This window comes from Dromiciops gliroides, chromosome 1 (assembly GCF_019393635.1).
Source record: "Dromiciops gliroides isolate mDroGli1 chromosome 1, mDroGli1.pri, whole genome shotgun sequence".
Taxonomy (NCBI): domain Eukaryota; kingdom Metazoa; phylum Chordata; class Mammalia; order Microbiotheria; family Microbiotheriidae; genus Dromiciops; species Dromiciops gliroides.
This window is the reverse complement of record NC_057861.1, coordinates 19,286,512-19,301,490: the sequence shown is the minus strand read 5'-3', so window position 1 is coordinate 19,301,490 and position 14,979 is coordinate 19,286,512. Positions and strand designations below refer to the sequence as shown.

Below are 14,979 nucleotides of genomic sequence, written 5' to 3'. Positions count from 1 at the left end.
GAACCCCAATAAAACCTATTCACGTTAAAAATAAACCAAATGCAAAAGAGATGGTGCTGTAGTCCAGATAATGCTGGTGCAAATCCTTTTTTTTTTTTTTTTTTGGTGAGGCAATTGGGGTTGAGTTGCCTCAGGTCACACAGCTAGTAATTGTTAAGTGTCTAAGGTCGAATTTGAACTCAGGTCCTCCTGAATCCAGGGCTGGTGCTCTATCCACTGCACCACCTGGCTACCCCTCAAATCCATTTTTAACTGCAGCATTTGCATTTAAATACGAAGCTACCACTTAAATTCCCTAGGATCTTATCAGCTAACAGTCTGGGCTTTAGAGGCCCAGACTCCTAACCTGTCTAGAGGATTAGGTGACCAGCAAGCAAGCAGCACTTATTAGGCACCTACTATGTACCAGACCCTGAGTCAAGCACTGGGGATGCAGAAAGACGCAGAAACAGTCCCATCCCACAAGGAGCTTACAGTCTAATGGGGGAGACAGATACAAAGTGAGCTATATGTGGGTTATAGAAGATAATTAACAGAGGGAAGGCCCTGGCATGGAGAGGAGCTGTGGAAGGCTTCCTAGAGGAGGGAAGCCCAGGAGGTGGGTGGTCACAGCAGAAGAGGAAGAACGTTCCAGGCGTGGGAGACAGCCAAGAAAGAAGGCCCAGAGCTGAGGGATAGAAGATCCGGTCAGACTGCTGGCTTTGAATTTGGAGTCCGAGGACCCAGCTCTGTCGCCTTCCCCCAACCCCGTGTGACCGGGGACCGTACTTGGCCTTGTCTCTCCCCCGAAAATGAAGAGTTTGAGCGGGTGACCTCTGATGTGCCTTTCTCCTCCGGCCCTACAACCTTGTGAATGGGATCCAAACCCAGAGGTTGGCACCCCACCCCCACCCCTTGAGGGAAGGCCTCATCTCACCTTGCAATCAGCTCAGCGTGAACAGTGGGGAGGGGAGACTTGGGATGGTCTTGGACAAGGAAGGAAGACATCATTTCACCAAATCAGTTGCTTCATGTAATTGCTTTATTTGATTATTGTTCAACAACAAAGTCCATTTCTTTCAGGGTGGATCCTGAATTATCCCTTGTATTCCTTTCCTTATCCTTCTGGAGACCTAGACCCGTAGTGACTCAGAAGCATCTCACGGCCATCTCATGTGTCCAGCTTTCCTTCTGGGATCTTGGTGGTCTCAGAGAGAGCTCCCACCCTCTGATCTGATGGCCCTCCACAACCACCACCGCTAAAACCAAAAGTTAGTGTTGAAAAATGCACCTTTTACAATAAAAAAGTAGAAACCAATTCAATTTCCTTTGTTGTTTGTTTTTTTTTTACGAATATAAAGTTTCTTGTAAATATGTACAGTCTTTTGAGCTATTCCTGTAGGAGGGAGCATTTCACAGATGAGACACAAGATATACACTTTTTAGGGCTGGAGAAGCCCATTTCTCACAGAGATCCAAATGAAATGCTAAGACTGAAAGACCCATTTCAGTGACCTTTCAAAATACTTGGGGACCAAGAGGCAAAAACTTCAGCAAATTTTCAGTCAAATCTTCTGCTCTCAGTGGGGAGTTAAAGTGTAACTAAAAAAAAAAAAAAACAAACCCAAAAACAAAACTCAAAAGAAAATAACAAATGAAACCCAAAACTTCCAACAATACGAAAAACACACCAATCATGACATTTGCCAGAGGTCCTGATGTCAATGAGTTTCCCAGAAATCTGAAACAAATGAGCCCAGGGAGGAGACCAGAGGCCTTGGGCCCAAGGGCAACCAGGAGATTAAGCCACACTCCATCGGACTGTGGCTGAAACGATTCACAAGTCATACAGCCACCATGATGGTCATCACTGGGCTCTGATTGTGAGCAGAGGCCAGTTCCAAGTCACAGCAGAGCAGGGAGGCCAGAAACAAGGCTGCCAGGGAGCTCAACCTCTTAATTAACAGACAAGGAGAAAACAGGACAGAACCACACTGCACCTCGGCGGGGCCTTCCTGGTGCCGGGCTTGGCCCAAGGGGAAAGCCCTGAAAAGAGTCAGTTTCTAAGGAGCGGGTTGGGGGTGGAGAGGGTCAAGATTCAGGTTAGTTACGGAGAAGGGAAGCACAGGAGGGGCCACACAGAGGGGTCACATTCAAGTTTTCTAGGCGGTGGTTTGCTGAAATCCTTCTCTCATCAGAGTAATAAGGCTTGTAGCGTTTCCCCCCCAGTGTTACAGACTGCAGCTCAGTCAGTCAGTAAGTTGGCAAGTCATCAAAAGGTCTTAATTTGCTTGCTTACATGGGAATGACGACACGATACTTAGCGTAGCAACCAAGGGATGAGCCGGGCTGATGGTGCAGCAGCATGCAGGGGGCCTGGACAGAGGCTCCTGGCCGCCCCGTGGATGCTGGGCTCAGAGCAAGTCTACCGCATGCATGTCCGGCCAGAGTCACGTGAAAGCAGGGCCAGCGGTCCCCAGACGAAGCTGCTCCAAGCTCCATGAGGCTCCTGGGCCTGGAGTCCTGCCCTCGCGGGGAAGCCCACAGACACGGGACGTTCTAAGCTGGGCGGATGGGGGAGAGGCGATGAGTGGAGCGTCAGGGCCGGGGCTGAGGATGGTTGCCAACAGAAGGGAAGCAGATGGCGTGGGGCTGTGGGTTCTACTCTACGTTTTGGTTGTAAAGTCACAATGCTGCAGTCGAGCCAGAAGTGACAACTTCAACGGGCAGTTCACTCTGTTTACGTCTCTCAAGGATTCAGTTGTCTTTTGTTAACTTGTGATGGTAGTAGCGAGTAAATCAGAGTTCCAATCATGCCCCCCAGGGTCCACAGCCTCCTTGTCCTTGGTATAAAAGTTTATGAAGAGCTTGAAAGAGTAGCAGTAGTACAAAGTGCAGGGATGACCCGGGAAGGGGTGGGGAAGAGACTGCGGCCTGCTGGCCGGCGCCCCTCCCGGCTTTGGCCAGGCCGCCTCCATTGTCTTTGCTGAGGAGTGGTGGCTCAGAGGGGCCCAGGGCTCCTGTGGGGGCCCCGCCACCCGCTCAGAGCCCTGATGGGGCTTGTCCTGCAGGTCAAGACGAGGAGTCCATCTGGTGGTGGTGGTTGTTGTTGGATGTTTCTAGCTGAGAACTACACTGAAGACTGGTCCCAGACCTGGCAACAAAGAAATGAAGATGGATTCAAGCCGCGATGGTCAGCTACACAATTAACTACCGAGCACTTCAGAGGCCGATGTTGTCTTTTCAGAGTTTGACAGACTGGGTGTCTGAGCCCTAAGTGACTGGCATGCTGCATTTCAACTATTCCTTTCAGCCTTTTCCTCAATGAAACTTATGCTTTCTTCTCTTTTTAACCAGCTTTAAAGGACACCCCCACCCACACCCCACTACTTGGAGCATCTTCTTCCTCTTCTTTCCAGTCCTTACCTTCAGACAAGGGTCAGTGGGAAAGCAACAAGAAAAGCAAAGAAATGCCACTAGACCACAAGAGCCTCGAGTGAGCTCTAGACTCTAGTCCTACTGTGTGCCCAGCTGCCTGGCCTCAGTGCAGGACAGGGCCACTCCTGTGAGGTTACAGTTCCTGAGGCTCTAGGATACACTCAGGCATACGAAGTTTTAGCAATAATAGGTCCTTTGCAGACCTATTTCAATGATGAGAGCTGGAAAGAACCTTGGGGGTCATTTAAGTCAATTCCCTCATTTTAAAGATAAAGAAACAGTCCCCAATCATTAACAAATGAGCTTTGTCCTCCAAAGCCAGTTAGACATCGCCCCACATAACACCACTTACTCTGCAGGGAGGAGCACCAAGGCCAGATTCAGCCCATTCTTCACCTGGATTAGCAGGGTCTGAATCAGGCCATGGAGGCTTCAGCTAAATCAATGGCGATGCACAGCAAGAAAGACTTCTCTAGTCAAACCTGGCCTTTCACCTGGGCCTCCCTGCTTCTGAGGGACTGACCTTATTCACTTGTGACAGTGGCGTCCTTACGGCTCCCACAGGCAATCGACCCCTGCTACTTTCATCAAATAATCTTCCGGGAGACCTCTCCCTCCTGGTGCTCAGCATCCGTCCTGGAGACTTCTCCCTCTCCAGAGGTCGCCCCGGAGACTTATCCCTACGCATCTCGGTTCTGCCTTCTCGGTAGCGGTGGGGTGTGCTTGGTTCTCGCGGGTGGCTGGGGCCTTCGGGTGGTGCTGGGCTGGAGGCCACACGTTTGGTGATGTGCTCGTTGTAGGTGGGGGGGCCTCTCTTGTTAGGACTGCTGGAGTTCAAAGACAAAGGACATAGCGTCACATTCCCAATCCCACGCAGACCACCCCCTCGCACAAGAGACTGAATGAAGAGTAAGAAAGGGGGCGACGAGCGGCCCCCACAGAGTGTGCGCTCCTCCCTACCCGGCTCCTCCTAGGGTGCTCTTCCACCAGGGCTTTCTAGACACACTTCCCCTAGAAGGTGTGAACGGGCATCTTTTAGATGACCAAAAGACTGCCCAGGGGATAGCCAGGGGATAGGTGCAAGCGGTTCTCACAAGAAGAGCCGTAAGCTCTTAGCAACCACAGGAAAGACTGCCCACATCCATAACTAGAGAAATACATGTCAGGATGACTCACACCCAACGCACTTGCAAAAGAAGACAAAGGCGGGGGGGGGGGGGGGGCGAGGGGCACCTTAACACACCGCTGGTGGAGCAAGGAGGAGGCCCAGTCACTCTGGGAGCAGAACAGAGTCGTGCCAAGACAGAGAATGGCTCGGATCCGTCCCCTTTGGCCCAGAATCATGAACACACCCTTTGTAATTAATTTTTCACAGTTGTGTATTAGAAAAGAACAGATGTTCATTAACTGAGGATTTCTAACCAGACTGTGGTCCCTGACTGTAATGGAGTATGACTGTGCCATAAAGCAATGGATGCATGTGATGAAAATCGAGCAGCCGTGGACGATGTACGTGAACTGATGAGAATGAAGTGAGTCACACCAGAGAGACAAGCTACATCCCGTGCAGAACCAACAACACTGAATGCTGTGTCATTAAAATGACCAGCACTGGTCCAGAAGAAAGGAGAAAACGTAGAGCTGAGAATGCACGCACACGGAGCCCGGCAAACCCTACCAGACTCGGCTGACATGCTGGTTGGTCTTTCTGATCTGGTTGTTGTTCACTTTTTTATTCTCTCTTATATAAAGGGTTACTCTCTGGAGAGAAGACTACATTGGGAAATGTGGGTCATATGAAAACAGAAGGCATCAACACCTTGTTTAATTTTATAAAGGAGCCTCTTTTGCAAGTCACACCTGGCAGGCTAAAATTTGGTGTGAAATAAATGCCCCTCCTGCCCTTCCAAACCTTGAGCAGAACAACATGATTTCCACACCCTCAGGCCGTGAAGAACTGACTGTGATGCAACAGTTGAATTCACAAGACACTTAGACTTAACCATAGTTCAGCTGACTAGCAGTCAGAATTAAGACAGAAGACGTTTAGCTTGGGTAAAGTGACCCCATCCCTAGGAATACTCTGCTGGCCTTCAGGATTCTATTACCAGCCCTACATGTCCCTCCTGCATCACCCCTACCCTGGGAAGGAACGCTGTTGAATAAACAAGTCCAAAACCAGTCTGGTAGGTCTTAAGCAGACGTGGGCTAGATCCTTAAGAGTGTGCTGCAAGATAGAAACTGCGCCCTATGTGATCAGGGTCTGCTAAAAGAGCTCTGAACCCTCTATGAAGAGCACCTCATTCCCTTTTAGATGCAGGTTTCTTTTTTTTTTCTTAGTGAGGCAATTGGGGTTAAGTGACTTGCCCAAGGTCACACAGCTAGCAAGTGTCAAGTGTCTGAGGCCAGATTTGAACTCAGGTCCTCCTGACTCCAGGGCCGGTGCTCTATCTACTGCGCCACCTGGCTGCCCCTAGATGCAGGTTTCTAAGCAATGCCAAGAGCAGGACCAGCCAACAGAAGCAAAGCTGGCTGTGATTCTCAATGCTTCTGTTTGGCTCCTGTCAGTATTTTAAGGAAATAATTTCCCCTTTGCTTAGAATGACTCCTCAGATCCTTAGATCTGTGGGTGCTGGAAGCTAGTTCTCAGCTGTCTTTCAGTTTCTAGAACTGCTTGCTATTGACCTGTCTGAAAGCGACAGGCCAGAGCGTAGGTCTGACAGATGGGATTCACTACAGAGATCCTTGCCTTCAACAGGGAGGCAAAGGTCTGGACTCTGTGGGAGAAAGGAGAAGTTAGATGGAACAGGTGATTTAAAGGAGAGAAGAGATGGAAGACAAGCAGCCACGCTGGAATGGCAGGTGTTTCCTTCATGACCATTTCAACCAACCAACATGTGGTAAGTGTCAAGTGTCTGAGGCCCAATTTGAACTCGGATCCTTCTAAATCCAGGGCCGGTGCTTTATCCACTGTGCCACCTAGCTGCTCCCCTCTACTTGTATTTCATTAAGCTTTCCAGCTGATTCAGAGAGAAACAAACCTACCTAAATTTCAAAAGTTCTGCACCTGTGTAACACACCATGTGTGAAACAGCTGAGTGCTTTTAACAGGAGCCCAACCCACACAAGAAGGCAGCCATACCTGCGGGAGGTGGAGGCCCCTCTGGGGGGCTCACCACTAGTTTCCTTAAGCAAGTTTCCTTTGCAGCAGATGACTCTTAACTTGTCCTGGTAGGAAGATGCCAAGTAAATCGCTCCTGATGAAATTGCTGGTCCCAAATAACGAGGGTTTGGAATTTCTAAATGAGCACGTGCAGGAGTTCTGAGGAGTGAAGAGGCCTAGTTACCAGATTGCATTTTGATCTTAATTACAATAGTGTGTATGTCTGTGTGCATTCATGTACAGACATGCTGAGTCCTGTAGAGACCGGTTTCATAAAGACCTCGGGAGAACTTACCCCAAAGAAGAACGTGCCTGAATCTCAATCACTTCAAGAGAGTTGAAGTGCGTCACAAACAGATAGGGCTCTCTGTAGGCTGGATCATCATCACGGAGAAGGGCAATTATAAAGAGGTTGGATTAGTGGAGATTCAAATCAAACCTGGCTGCACTATCATGTTATTTTCTGATCCCCTTACAAGGAGTGACAAGAAGAGCAGGGACAAAGGGCAAGGCAGACCTTTACCCATTTTCCCTCTTAGGTTTTCCTTCCAGATCAAGACCCAACTATTTCTGGAACATGGGATTAACGTGAACGGCATTGAAAGGAACCGGCTAAAAAGAATGTGTGGTGTGTTTTTTTCTCCTGGTATGAGCGCTTCTCAAACCCTACCCAGACTATCTGGGCACCACGCTAGCATGCCCTAGCATCGTGACCCAGCTTAACCCTTGCATTTGGTTCTGGGCTATTCCCAGTGACTCAGGAAGAACAGCCATTTTCATTCCCACCGACTCCTCCACTATGACAAACAAGACCCATTTCTTGGCTTCCAAGGGCTCCACAAATACAGAGGCTGAGCCGGAGAGACTTCCTGCCAGAATCCATTCCCGGCCACTGCCAGCATCACCCCCCCCCCCCCCACCTACCAAAGGCCAAAGGCAAGCGGCTCCATCTCAGATCATCCGTGCGGCTCCGTCTTCCATAAGAGTCCACGAACACACCAAACTCTGCAAGGAGCCAACACCCCAGGGTTATTCCCACGCCAGCGTGACTGAGAGAGGCCGGGTCGCAGGTAAAGAAAAAACAAACTAGAGAATAACTGGACAGTTCAGCAGGGAGACGAAGGAGATCTTTGGGAATCAAGCCTCAACCTCACACGATTACAGATGGGAAGAGATTGAGCAGCTAGCATGAAGATGAGAAGCTGGGGAGCAGGGTCTTAAAACTTGCTGTAAAGCCCTGCTACCCACCTACCGTCAGGAGCCAAAGAAATACCGAGGCTCATGAAACAACTGGGAGTCCAGGGGGGGACTGCAGAGCAGCCCAAAGGACAACCTACCGTGGAAACAGAGCAGGTACTCTTCTCGCTGACCCGCACTGTTCACCTGTACGATAGTGACAGGGAAACTGTTGGAGGAAGAAGCAAATACCGCAGGCGCCAAGGAATGGTCGTTCTTATCCAGAAATTCTGTCAAGGGGCAACAAAGTCAGTAAGAGCTTTAGGCCAACAGCAGTCGGAAGTGAGTCTGCAGAATTCTCCAAAGTGCTGGGACCGTGCGGACCCTAGAAGAGAAGGCCAGGCTCACCTTCCAGCGTGTACTGCTTCATTTCAATTTCATAGAATTTGTTTGTCCCTATGATGATACTATAGTTGGTGAAATGTATACAGCTACAGGGCTCAGAGGTCTCTATCTCCTGCAGAAGAAGGAAAGAAAAGAAAAACAATCAGACACCAACAGAGGGTCAGTGGAAAGCGGCCATTAAAACTATGTGCGCCAGCCCTTTCTCACTCTTAGCCTTAAGCATGTCAAGTAATCTGGGAGTTTCCTGGGACCCAAAGTCACATCCACATGCCCGCCTCCCACACGTATCCACTAGTGTCCCAAACTCCAGACTAGGAAAACAATGTCATTCATAGCAAGGCTATACCTGAACCGTGTGTCTCTGGCTTCATCAGAACAGAAAGCAAGAAGCCCCTGAACAAAACTGCTCTTGACTTCAGGCCTGCCCTTACTGCTTTTCTGGCCCAAGCAAGAGCTAAGTTTAATTTCCAAGGCCAAGATGAAGACCAGCGGGCAGAGCAGCACAACCTATCTGAAAACATGACCTCCCTGAGCAAACAGAATTCACCAGCTCAGGCCACACACCCATTATGTGTAGAACACACAGTCAGTCCCTGGCTTCAAGAAAATGGACCAAGTAGCAGCAGCTGCTCTCAGGGGCCCGTTCCAATTTAGGAGTATCTATCTCATGATCTTGCCTAGATCAGATCCCCTCTGAGATTTCAGTGTACAGCCCCACGGCTTCTGAAAGGCTAAGGTAATGGCATTGCCCCCTGCAGGAGCAGACGTGTTCCCTCTGGTTCACGGTGATCCTTACAAGTGTTTCCATTATTCCACCAAAGTAGAGAGAATTTGGAGGGTTTCAACTGCTTTAATGAATGAAGAGTTGTGAGAAATGGGGCATTCACCATCTAGGGATCTGAGCTTTCTTTAACAGCACAACAGACACCACAATCTCCAAAGTCTTGTCCACATTTTAATTACTGTCTCCATTCTCCCCAGGCCGTGCCTGTGCACCCAGCTCCTCCACAGGAAACAGACACCGCAGGAGGAGCTGACCCTGCCTGCTCTCTCTAGCCTGGAGGTACCACGAGGAGACGCCTCTCACTTGGGGACCCTGGAAAGCGGCCTGGTGCCAGAGGCCAACTCTCCAACCCCACAGAGCTGGGGTCGCAAGTCTCCAGAGAAAGCAGCAAGGTGGACAGGATGCTCCATCAACAGCTGGCCCTCCCCAGGGTGCTCAGCTCACCTTCCTGATGCAATACTTGCTGAGGTTTTCATTGTACCGGAGAACGACAACTTTGTTTGGCATGGCGGCACAGATACAGAGTCCATTCTCAATCTGCAGGGCAAAGGGGAAAAGACGAATGAGCCGATCCGGGAGCCCCCAACACAGCAGCTAAACCAGGCAAACACTGGTTGGGAACAAATCATAATCAGTGGGAAATGTAAGAGGTTGGTGAAGATTTACTGAACTGTGAACATCCTTTTCTAGGACCTTTATTACGAGTTCCTCACTTTAGTTGTTAGCTCTGATTCAAAATGAATGCCTGTGTAACCTGTACAACCTTGTACATCTAGTAGGCACTTTGTGTGCTCGGCACTTCCTCTATTTGAGTATGAAGGCAGAGAGAGTGTTTTTGCCCTTCTTTGTATCTCTGCTATTTGGCTGGATGCCTGGGGCTGCCCAGTGGTGCAGTAGATAAAGCGCTGGGGCCTAGAAAAAGGAAGGTCTGTTGTTTACTCATTTCAACTATGTCTAACTCTACGTCCCCATTTGGGGTTTTCTTGGCAGATGATGGCAAAAAACTGGAAAGTGAAGGGATGCCCATCGACTGGGGCACAGCTGAACAAGTGGTGGCATAGGAAGGTAAAGGAATACTGCTGTGCTGTAAGAAATGGTGAGCAGGCAGATTTCAGAAAAACCTGGAAAGACTTAAGTGGACTGATGCCAAGTGAAATGAGCAGAACCAGGAGAACACTGTACACCATAACAGCAACACAAGTGATGATCAACTACGAATGGCTTAGCTCTTCACATCAATACAGGGATTCAAGACAATTCCAAAGGACTCATGATGAAAAAAATGCCTCCGTCTCCAAAGAAAGAACTAATAGAGTCTGAATGCAGATCAAAGCAGACTATTTTTCGCTTTCTGTATTTTTTCATGTTGGTTTTTTTTTTCCTTTTGGTATGTTTCTTCTTTCATAACATGACTGGTACGGGAATATGTTTTAAGTGATTGAACATATATAATCTATACCAAATTGCTTACAGTCTTAGGAAGGGGGAAGGGATGCAGGAAAGGAGAAAAAATTTAGAACTCAAGAACTTTTTTTAATGAATGTTAAAAATTGTCTTTATGTGTAATTGAAAAAAAATAAAATATTATTTTAAAAAAATTGTAATTAATATAGTTAGCACTACCTCAAGAGCTTTTTACATCTCAGGGTTCAGACAAAGTAGCTAAGGAGGGTTTAGAAGAAATAATCCCATATTCTGTTGGAATTTGCAGGGGTAGCAGGGAGGTGGAACTACATGTGCGTCAAAAGCAATCAAATGAGGGACAGCTAAGTGGCGCAGTGGATAAAGCACTGGCCCTGGATTCAGGAGGACCTGAGTTCAAATCCGGCCTCAGACACTTGACACTTTACTAGCTGTGTGACCCTGGGCAAGTCACTTAACCCTCATTGCCCCACAAAAAAAAAAAAAAAAAGAATGTATGGGTAATAGCATTGCAACGAAGCTGTGGGGTGGGTCACCCACTCCCTTCTGTTGTTAGGGGGCCCACAGATGATGCTCTCGAGGTCAGGGCTGCACAAACCACTTCTGGAGATTCGCCAGCACTAGCAGCAGCTCAATCCAGCTGCACTGAATGTGTCCAGCTCTCGGACTCAGACAAGGGACACGGGGACTCACATTGTTACTGTATGGCAGAGGCTCTGGGGAGGTGCATCTTCATTTGCCTGGCCAAGTCCCCAGGGGGCCCCGAGATGCCCAAGAAGCTGCAGTTGCACAGGGAGGCCTACCTTGCCAGCCGCAAACAGGTGGCAGCCTTTGACGGCTTCAAAGACGCTGGGTGTGATGTCGGGCTGGGCGGGGAGGTGGGATTGTGCTAAGGACTGCTTGACTTTCTTCACATCGACAAGGCACAAGGCCCTCTCTTCTCCTAAAGGGCAGAAAAACACAATTCCGCATCAGGGTGAAGGCCCATGGGGCACAGGGACTTTCCCGGGCACTCACTGTCTATTCACAAGGAAAAGTTACACTGGAAGCGACTCGTTGGCTGGGTATTCCATCACTCCTGCAACTGGCCTGAAAACACTGGGCCTTTAGGTTGGGCTACAGGGCTCCTTGTGGTTGGTTTATAAGAAACTACTGCCCCCAGTGTGGGAAAAGAAGGGCCGGGGCAAGAGAGCGCGCAGGGCACCTCATGGCAGGCAGGCAGGCAGAGGCCGCCATGAGGAGGCTCGTTACAGTTGGGGAGCCTTGGAAGGCTTGCCTCTTCCACTGGGGTCTTTCCCCCTTTTCCTCAGAGAAGCCAGGCTAGGCTGGGAGCAGGACTGCCCGTCAGTTCCAGGGGCAGAGTGCTAAGTGTGCTACTTGCCTGAAGGGCAAATGACAGAAACAACAAGCAGCAGCACGCGTGGAGCGCTCGACAGTAGCCATCTGATCTGATCTTCAGAACGGCTATGGAGGCAGGGCTCTTATCATCCCCCCTTTACAGATGAGGAAACTGAGGCTGGATTGGAAATCAGGTCTTCCTGATTCCAAGCCCAGCACGCAGACGCCCACCGTGCCCCTGAGCCCCTGCAGGGAAAGAAAGGAGAGGCCTGTCCCTGGCGCGAGACCTGCTATCATGAGGAGCTTCTCCAGGTCCTTGATGATGTGGATTTGGAAGACGGCGCCCACCCCAGGGATGTGGGTCAGTGCGTTCTTCAAAACATTCAAGGCATAGAGCCCCTCCTCGGTCCCGACCAGCACCACCTGCAGAGGCAGAAAACGTTCCAAGGGCAGCAGAGTCAAGGTTGGCATTTCCTGCAGCAGGGAAGACCCACGTCCTTGCACGGCGACCCCGCTGCCAGCCCGGGTACCTGGTCGCTGAAGGGCAGAGTGCAGTTGATGTCCAGACGATCCTCCCCTTCGAGCTTCAGCAGGGAGTTCCCAAGCAGCTTCTTTAGGACGTGCAAGAGAAACAGACTACATCATTCTAGGGAACCACCTGTCAGCCGCTCCCAGAGACCTCCGGCAGCCAAGGGCCACTAAGGGGGGCTTGGGGAGCATTCCAGGTTCCCCCTATCGATCTTGACATGAGCTCCACAAGAAGACCCCAGGCATTATCACTGAACACCCGAGTCATCCTCCAGCCAAGTCCTGGAGAGGAAGAGACTGGAAAAAGGCGGAGATGCTGCCTGCCGAGGGTGTATTGAGTGTTCGCGGGCTGCGGCAGCATGGAGTGTGCCACTGGCGAGCTGGGCCATTCGGGGAGTTCCCAAGACAACCTCTCACCAGCCTATCGCACAGACGATGATGCTGTCATCCATGAATCCTTCACACACGTGGCACCAGCAAAACAAGCAATCGCCTGCTCCCCAGAAGACGAGCAAGCCAGGGACCAGCGAGGGATCTCCAGCTCCCTGGTGTCTGCGTCTTTAGTACCTGCTTGCTCCTCCTCCTCACAGAGCCCAGAAGCCGGGCCCCACAGCTTTCACGGAGCCTTCTCTGCACTACACCCCTACTGCCTAGAGCCTCCCAAGCAGGCAGCGCCTCTCCACAGCCAGGGCATCCCTCCACAGACCCAAGTTCTGAACAAAGCAGCCCCCCGAGCCCAGAGCGAAGACAGATGTGTTTCCCTTACAGACCACTGGGCGCACCGTCACCACAGCCACAACAGGCTGTATTCCTAAAACTGAGGCCGGGTGCCAGACTGCTGAAGAACAGCCAGAACCGGGGGGCTGAGCCAAGCCACTCAACATCACCGCCATTTTACATCCCCATCCAGCCCGTTTCAAAAGGAAAACTCAGCCTGTGTGGATACTCACAGCGTCAGCCTCGGCTTTTTCCCTAGACACTCTCCCACCTGCGACCACTGACTCCAAGGCTGTGACCCAGCGCTGCTTCTCCGGGAAGCTGGGCGCCAGCAAGTAGAGTGTTCTCCCAGGCCAGCAAGTGGTGTGGGGGTGAGACTCCATCTTCATTATGTATGGCACATCTAGGGAGGCGGCACAGACAGAAGGCCGGCTGAGCTTACAAGGGACTGTCCTCTGGGCTCCCAGGGCATGCACAGCCCCGGGGGACGGCACCCCTCTGAGCACTGCCCCCAGACAATCCCTTCCCTCCTTTCTCTGCTTACAAAGGAAGTACTGCCATAGCCCCCTCCCCTCCTCTCTTCCCTTCCCTTGCCCTCTTCTCTCCTTCCTCCTCCCATTTCTCTTCTCCTCCCCCTCCTCTCCATTGTTCTTCCCCCCCCCTCCTTCCCTCCCTCCCTCTTTTTCTTCCCCCTCCTCTCCTGCCCTTCTTTTCCTCCTCCCTCCCCCCTCTCCCTGACCCCTCAGAGATGACCCTGTGCTTGCTCTCACCTGTTTTGGCCGTGTTTGCAAGCTCAGAGGCTCCCACAGCTCCATGAATGGAGACGTCCCCATCAGGAAGGCACAGCTCAAACTCTTCCACTGGCCTCTGTCCAGCTTGGAGCAAGGAGGAAGAGCAGAAAGAGAAAACACAAAAGGGAAAGAGAGCAGGGGAGAGACAGGGCCATGTGTAAGGAGAGCGTGGGGATAGAGGGGGAGGGAAGGGAAGAGAAGATGAGGGAGTGTGCTCACTTTTGGGGGGGCCCGGGGCTGTCTGGAGGGAGCCCAACTACAGGGCTGAGGATCATGCTGATGGCCCCCGAGAGAAGAGGGTCTCTCTTGCCCTTATAAGTGGAAAGCTACGGCCGAGTGGAGGCGCTGCTCAGCCGGGCCGAGCTCCTGAGGTGCGGGCCGTGTGAGGGGATGTCCCTTTCTGCCCGAGTTTACCTTCTCTGGCTTCACTGTCATAGATGAGCACTTTAGATCCCTCCAGGACGATGTATTTCCTGTCCCAGCCTTGTTGTCCTCGTTTATTGTTTCTGGGAAAATGAAAAAAGGTTTTAACCTGTAAAAATTCTAGCCTGGGGCAAGAATCCTAGAAAGCCAGACTTCGCTTGAGATTCTCAAGCGTGGTGGCTGCCAAATGAGGGGGCCAATGGCACCGGCCAGGCCAGCCTGGAGGAGCGCCTGGCCTCCTGCGCCAGCACCTGTCCAGGCTGAAACAGACTCAGCGGTCTACCTTGGCACCTTCATCCATCCCTCCAGACGTAAATTGGTGCTTGGCTCCTTGAGCTGCAGTCCTGGGGAGTTCATTTTGTCCCGGCAGAAGGCTTCAGTGAAGTGTGTGGCATACTCAGCGGGCAGACCACAGGTAGCTGGCAGGCAGGTCGAACACTTCGGGTGGCACATTACCTGGCATTCTAAAGAAGAGAGAAAAACCACTGGAGACCCACAGCCAAAGCAGGCCTGCTCAGCTCTCAGCCAGTCGGCTCTGGGGAGTCTCTAGGTCATCAGCTCCTAGCAGCACGTTTTTCTCATCTGAAGCCCCCTCTCCCAGGGATCCTTGAAATGAAAGTGGCGCGGTGCCAACCTCCTAAGCAAGAGAGAAAATAGGAAGCCACACTTCTAGAACCAAGGTTACCCAATACCACCCAGACTCACTGCAAATAACATGTTAAAAGAAAGTTGTTGGCTTTGAGTCCTGATTTCAGTCAGAACCAACACATCTCCCGAAGACAAGTCTGCTCTGACAGGAGAGTAAGAAATAAGTG

The 14,979-nt window shown here is 50.9% G+C and overlaps 1 protein-coding gene across 2 annotated transcripts in view; it reads right to left on the bottom strand.

Moving 5' to 3' along the window:
- Positions 1-1,011: 1,011 nt before the first annotated feature.
- The window catches only part of CIT (citron rho-interacting serine/threonine kinase), a 175,190-nt gene continuing 161,222 nt past the window's right edge, over positions 1,012-14,979 (bottom strand). For both annotated transcript variants that reach the window (XM_043962653.1, XM_043962656.1), the window contains exons 34-48: positions 14,448-14,628; positions 14,156-14,247; positions 13,721-13,825; positions 13,184-13,353; positions 12,236-12,316; positions 11,993-12,128; positions 11,171-11,310; positions 9,390-9,482; positions 8,165-8,273; positions 7,918-8,046; positions 7,505-7,585; positions 6,876-6,954; positions 6,560-6,739; positions 3,941-4,244; positions 1,012-3,133 (exon numbers count right to left, since the gene is read on the bottom strand). In XM_043962653.1, coding sequence (XP_043818588.1) covers positions 3,110-3,133; positions 3,941-4,244; positions 6,560-6,739; positions 6,876-6,954; positions 7,505-7,585; positions 7,918-8,046; positions 8,165-8,273; positions 9,390-9,482; positions 11,171-11,310; positions 11,993-12,128; positions 12,236-12,316; positions 13,184-13,353; positions 13,721-13,825; positions 14,156-14,247; positions 14,448-14,628 — 1,904 coding nt within the window. In that variant the 3' untranslated portion in view covers positions 1,012-3,109. The remainder of the gene's footprint in view (positions 3,134-3,940; positions 4,245-6,559; positions 6,740-6,875; positions 6,955-7,504; positions 7,586-7,917; positions 8,047-8,164; positions 8,274-9,389; positions 9,483-11,170; positions 11,311-11,992; positions 12,129-12,235; positions 12,317-13,183; positions 13,354-13,720; positions 13,826-14,155; positions 14,248-14,447; positions 14,629-14,979) is intronic.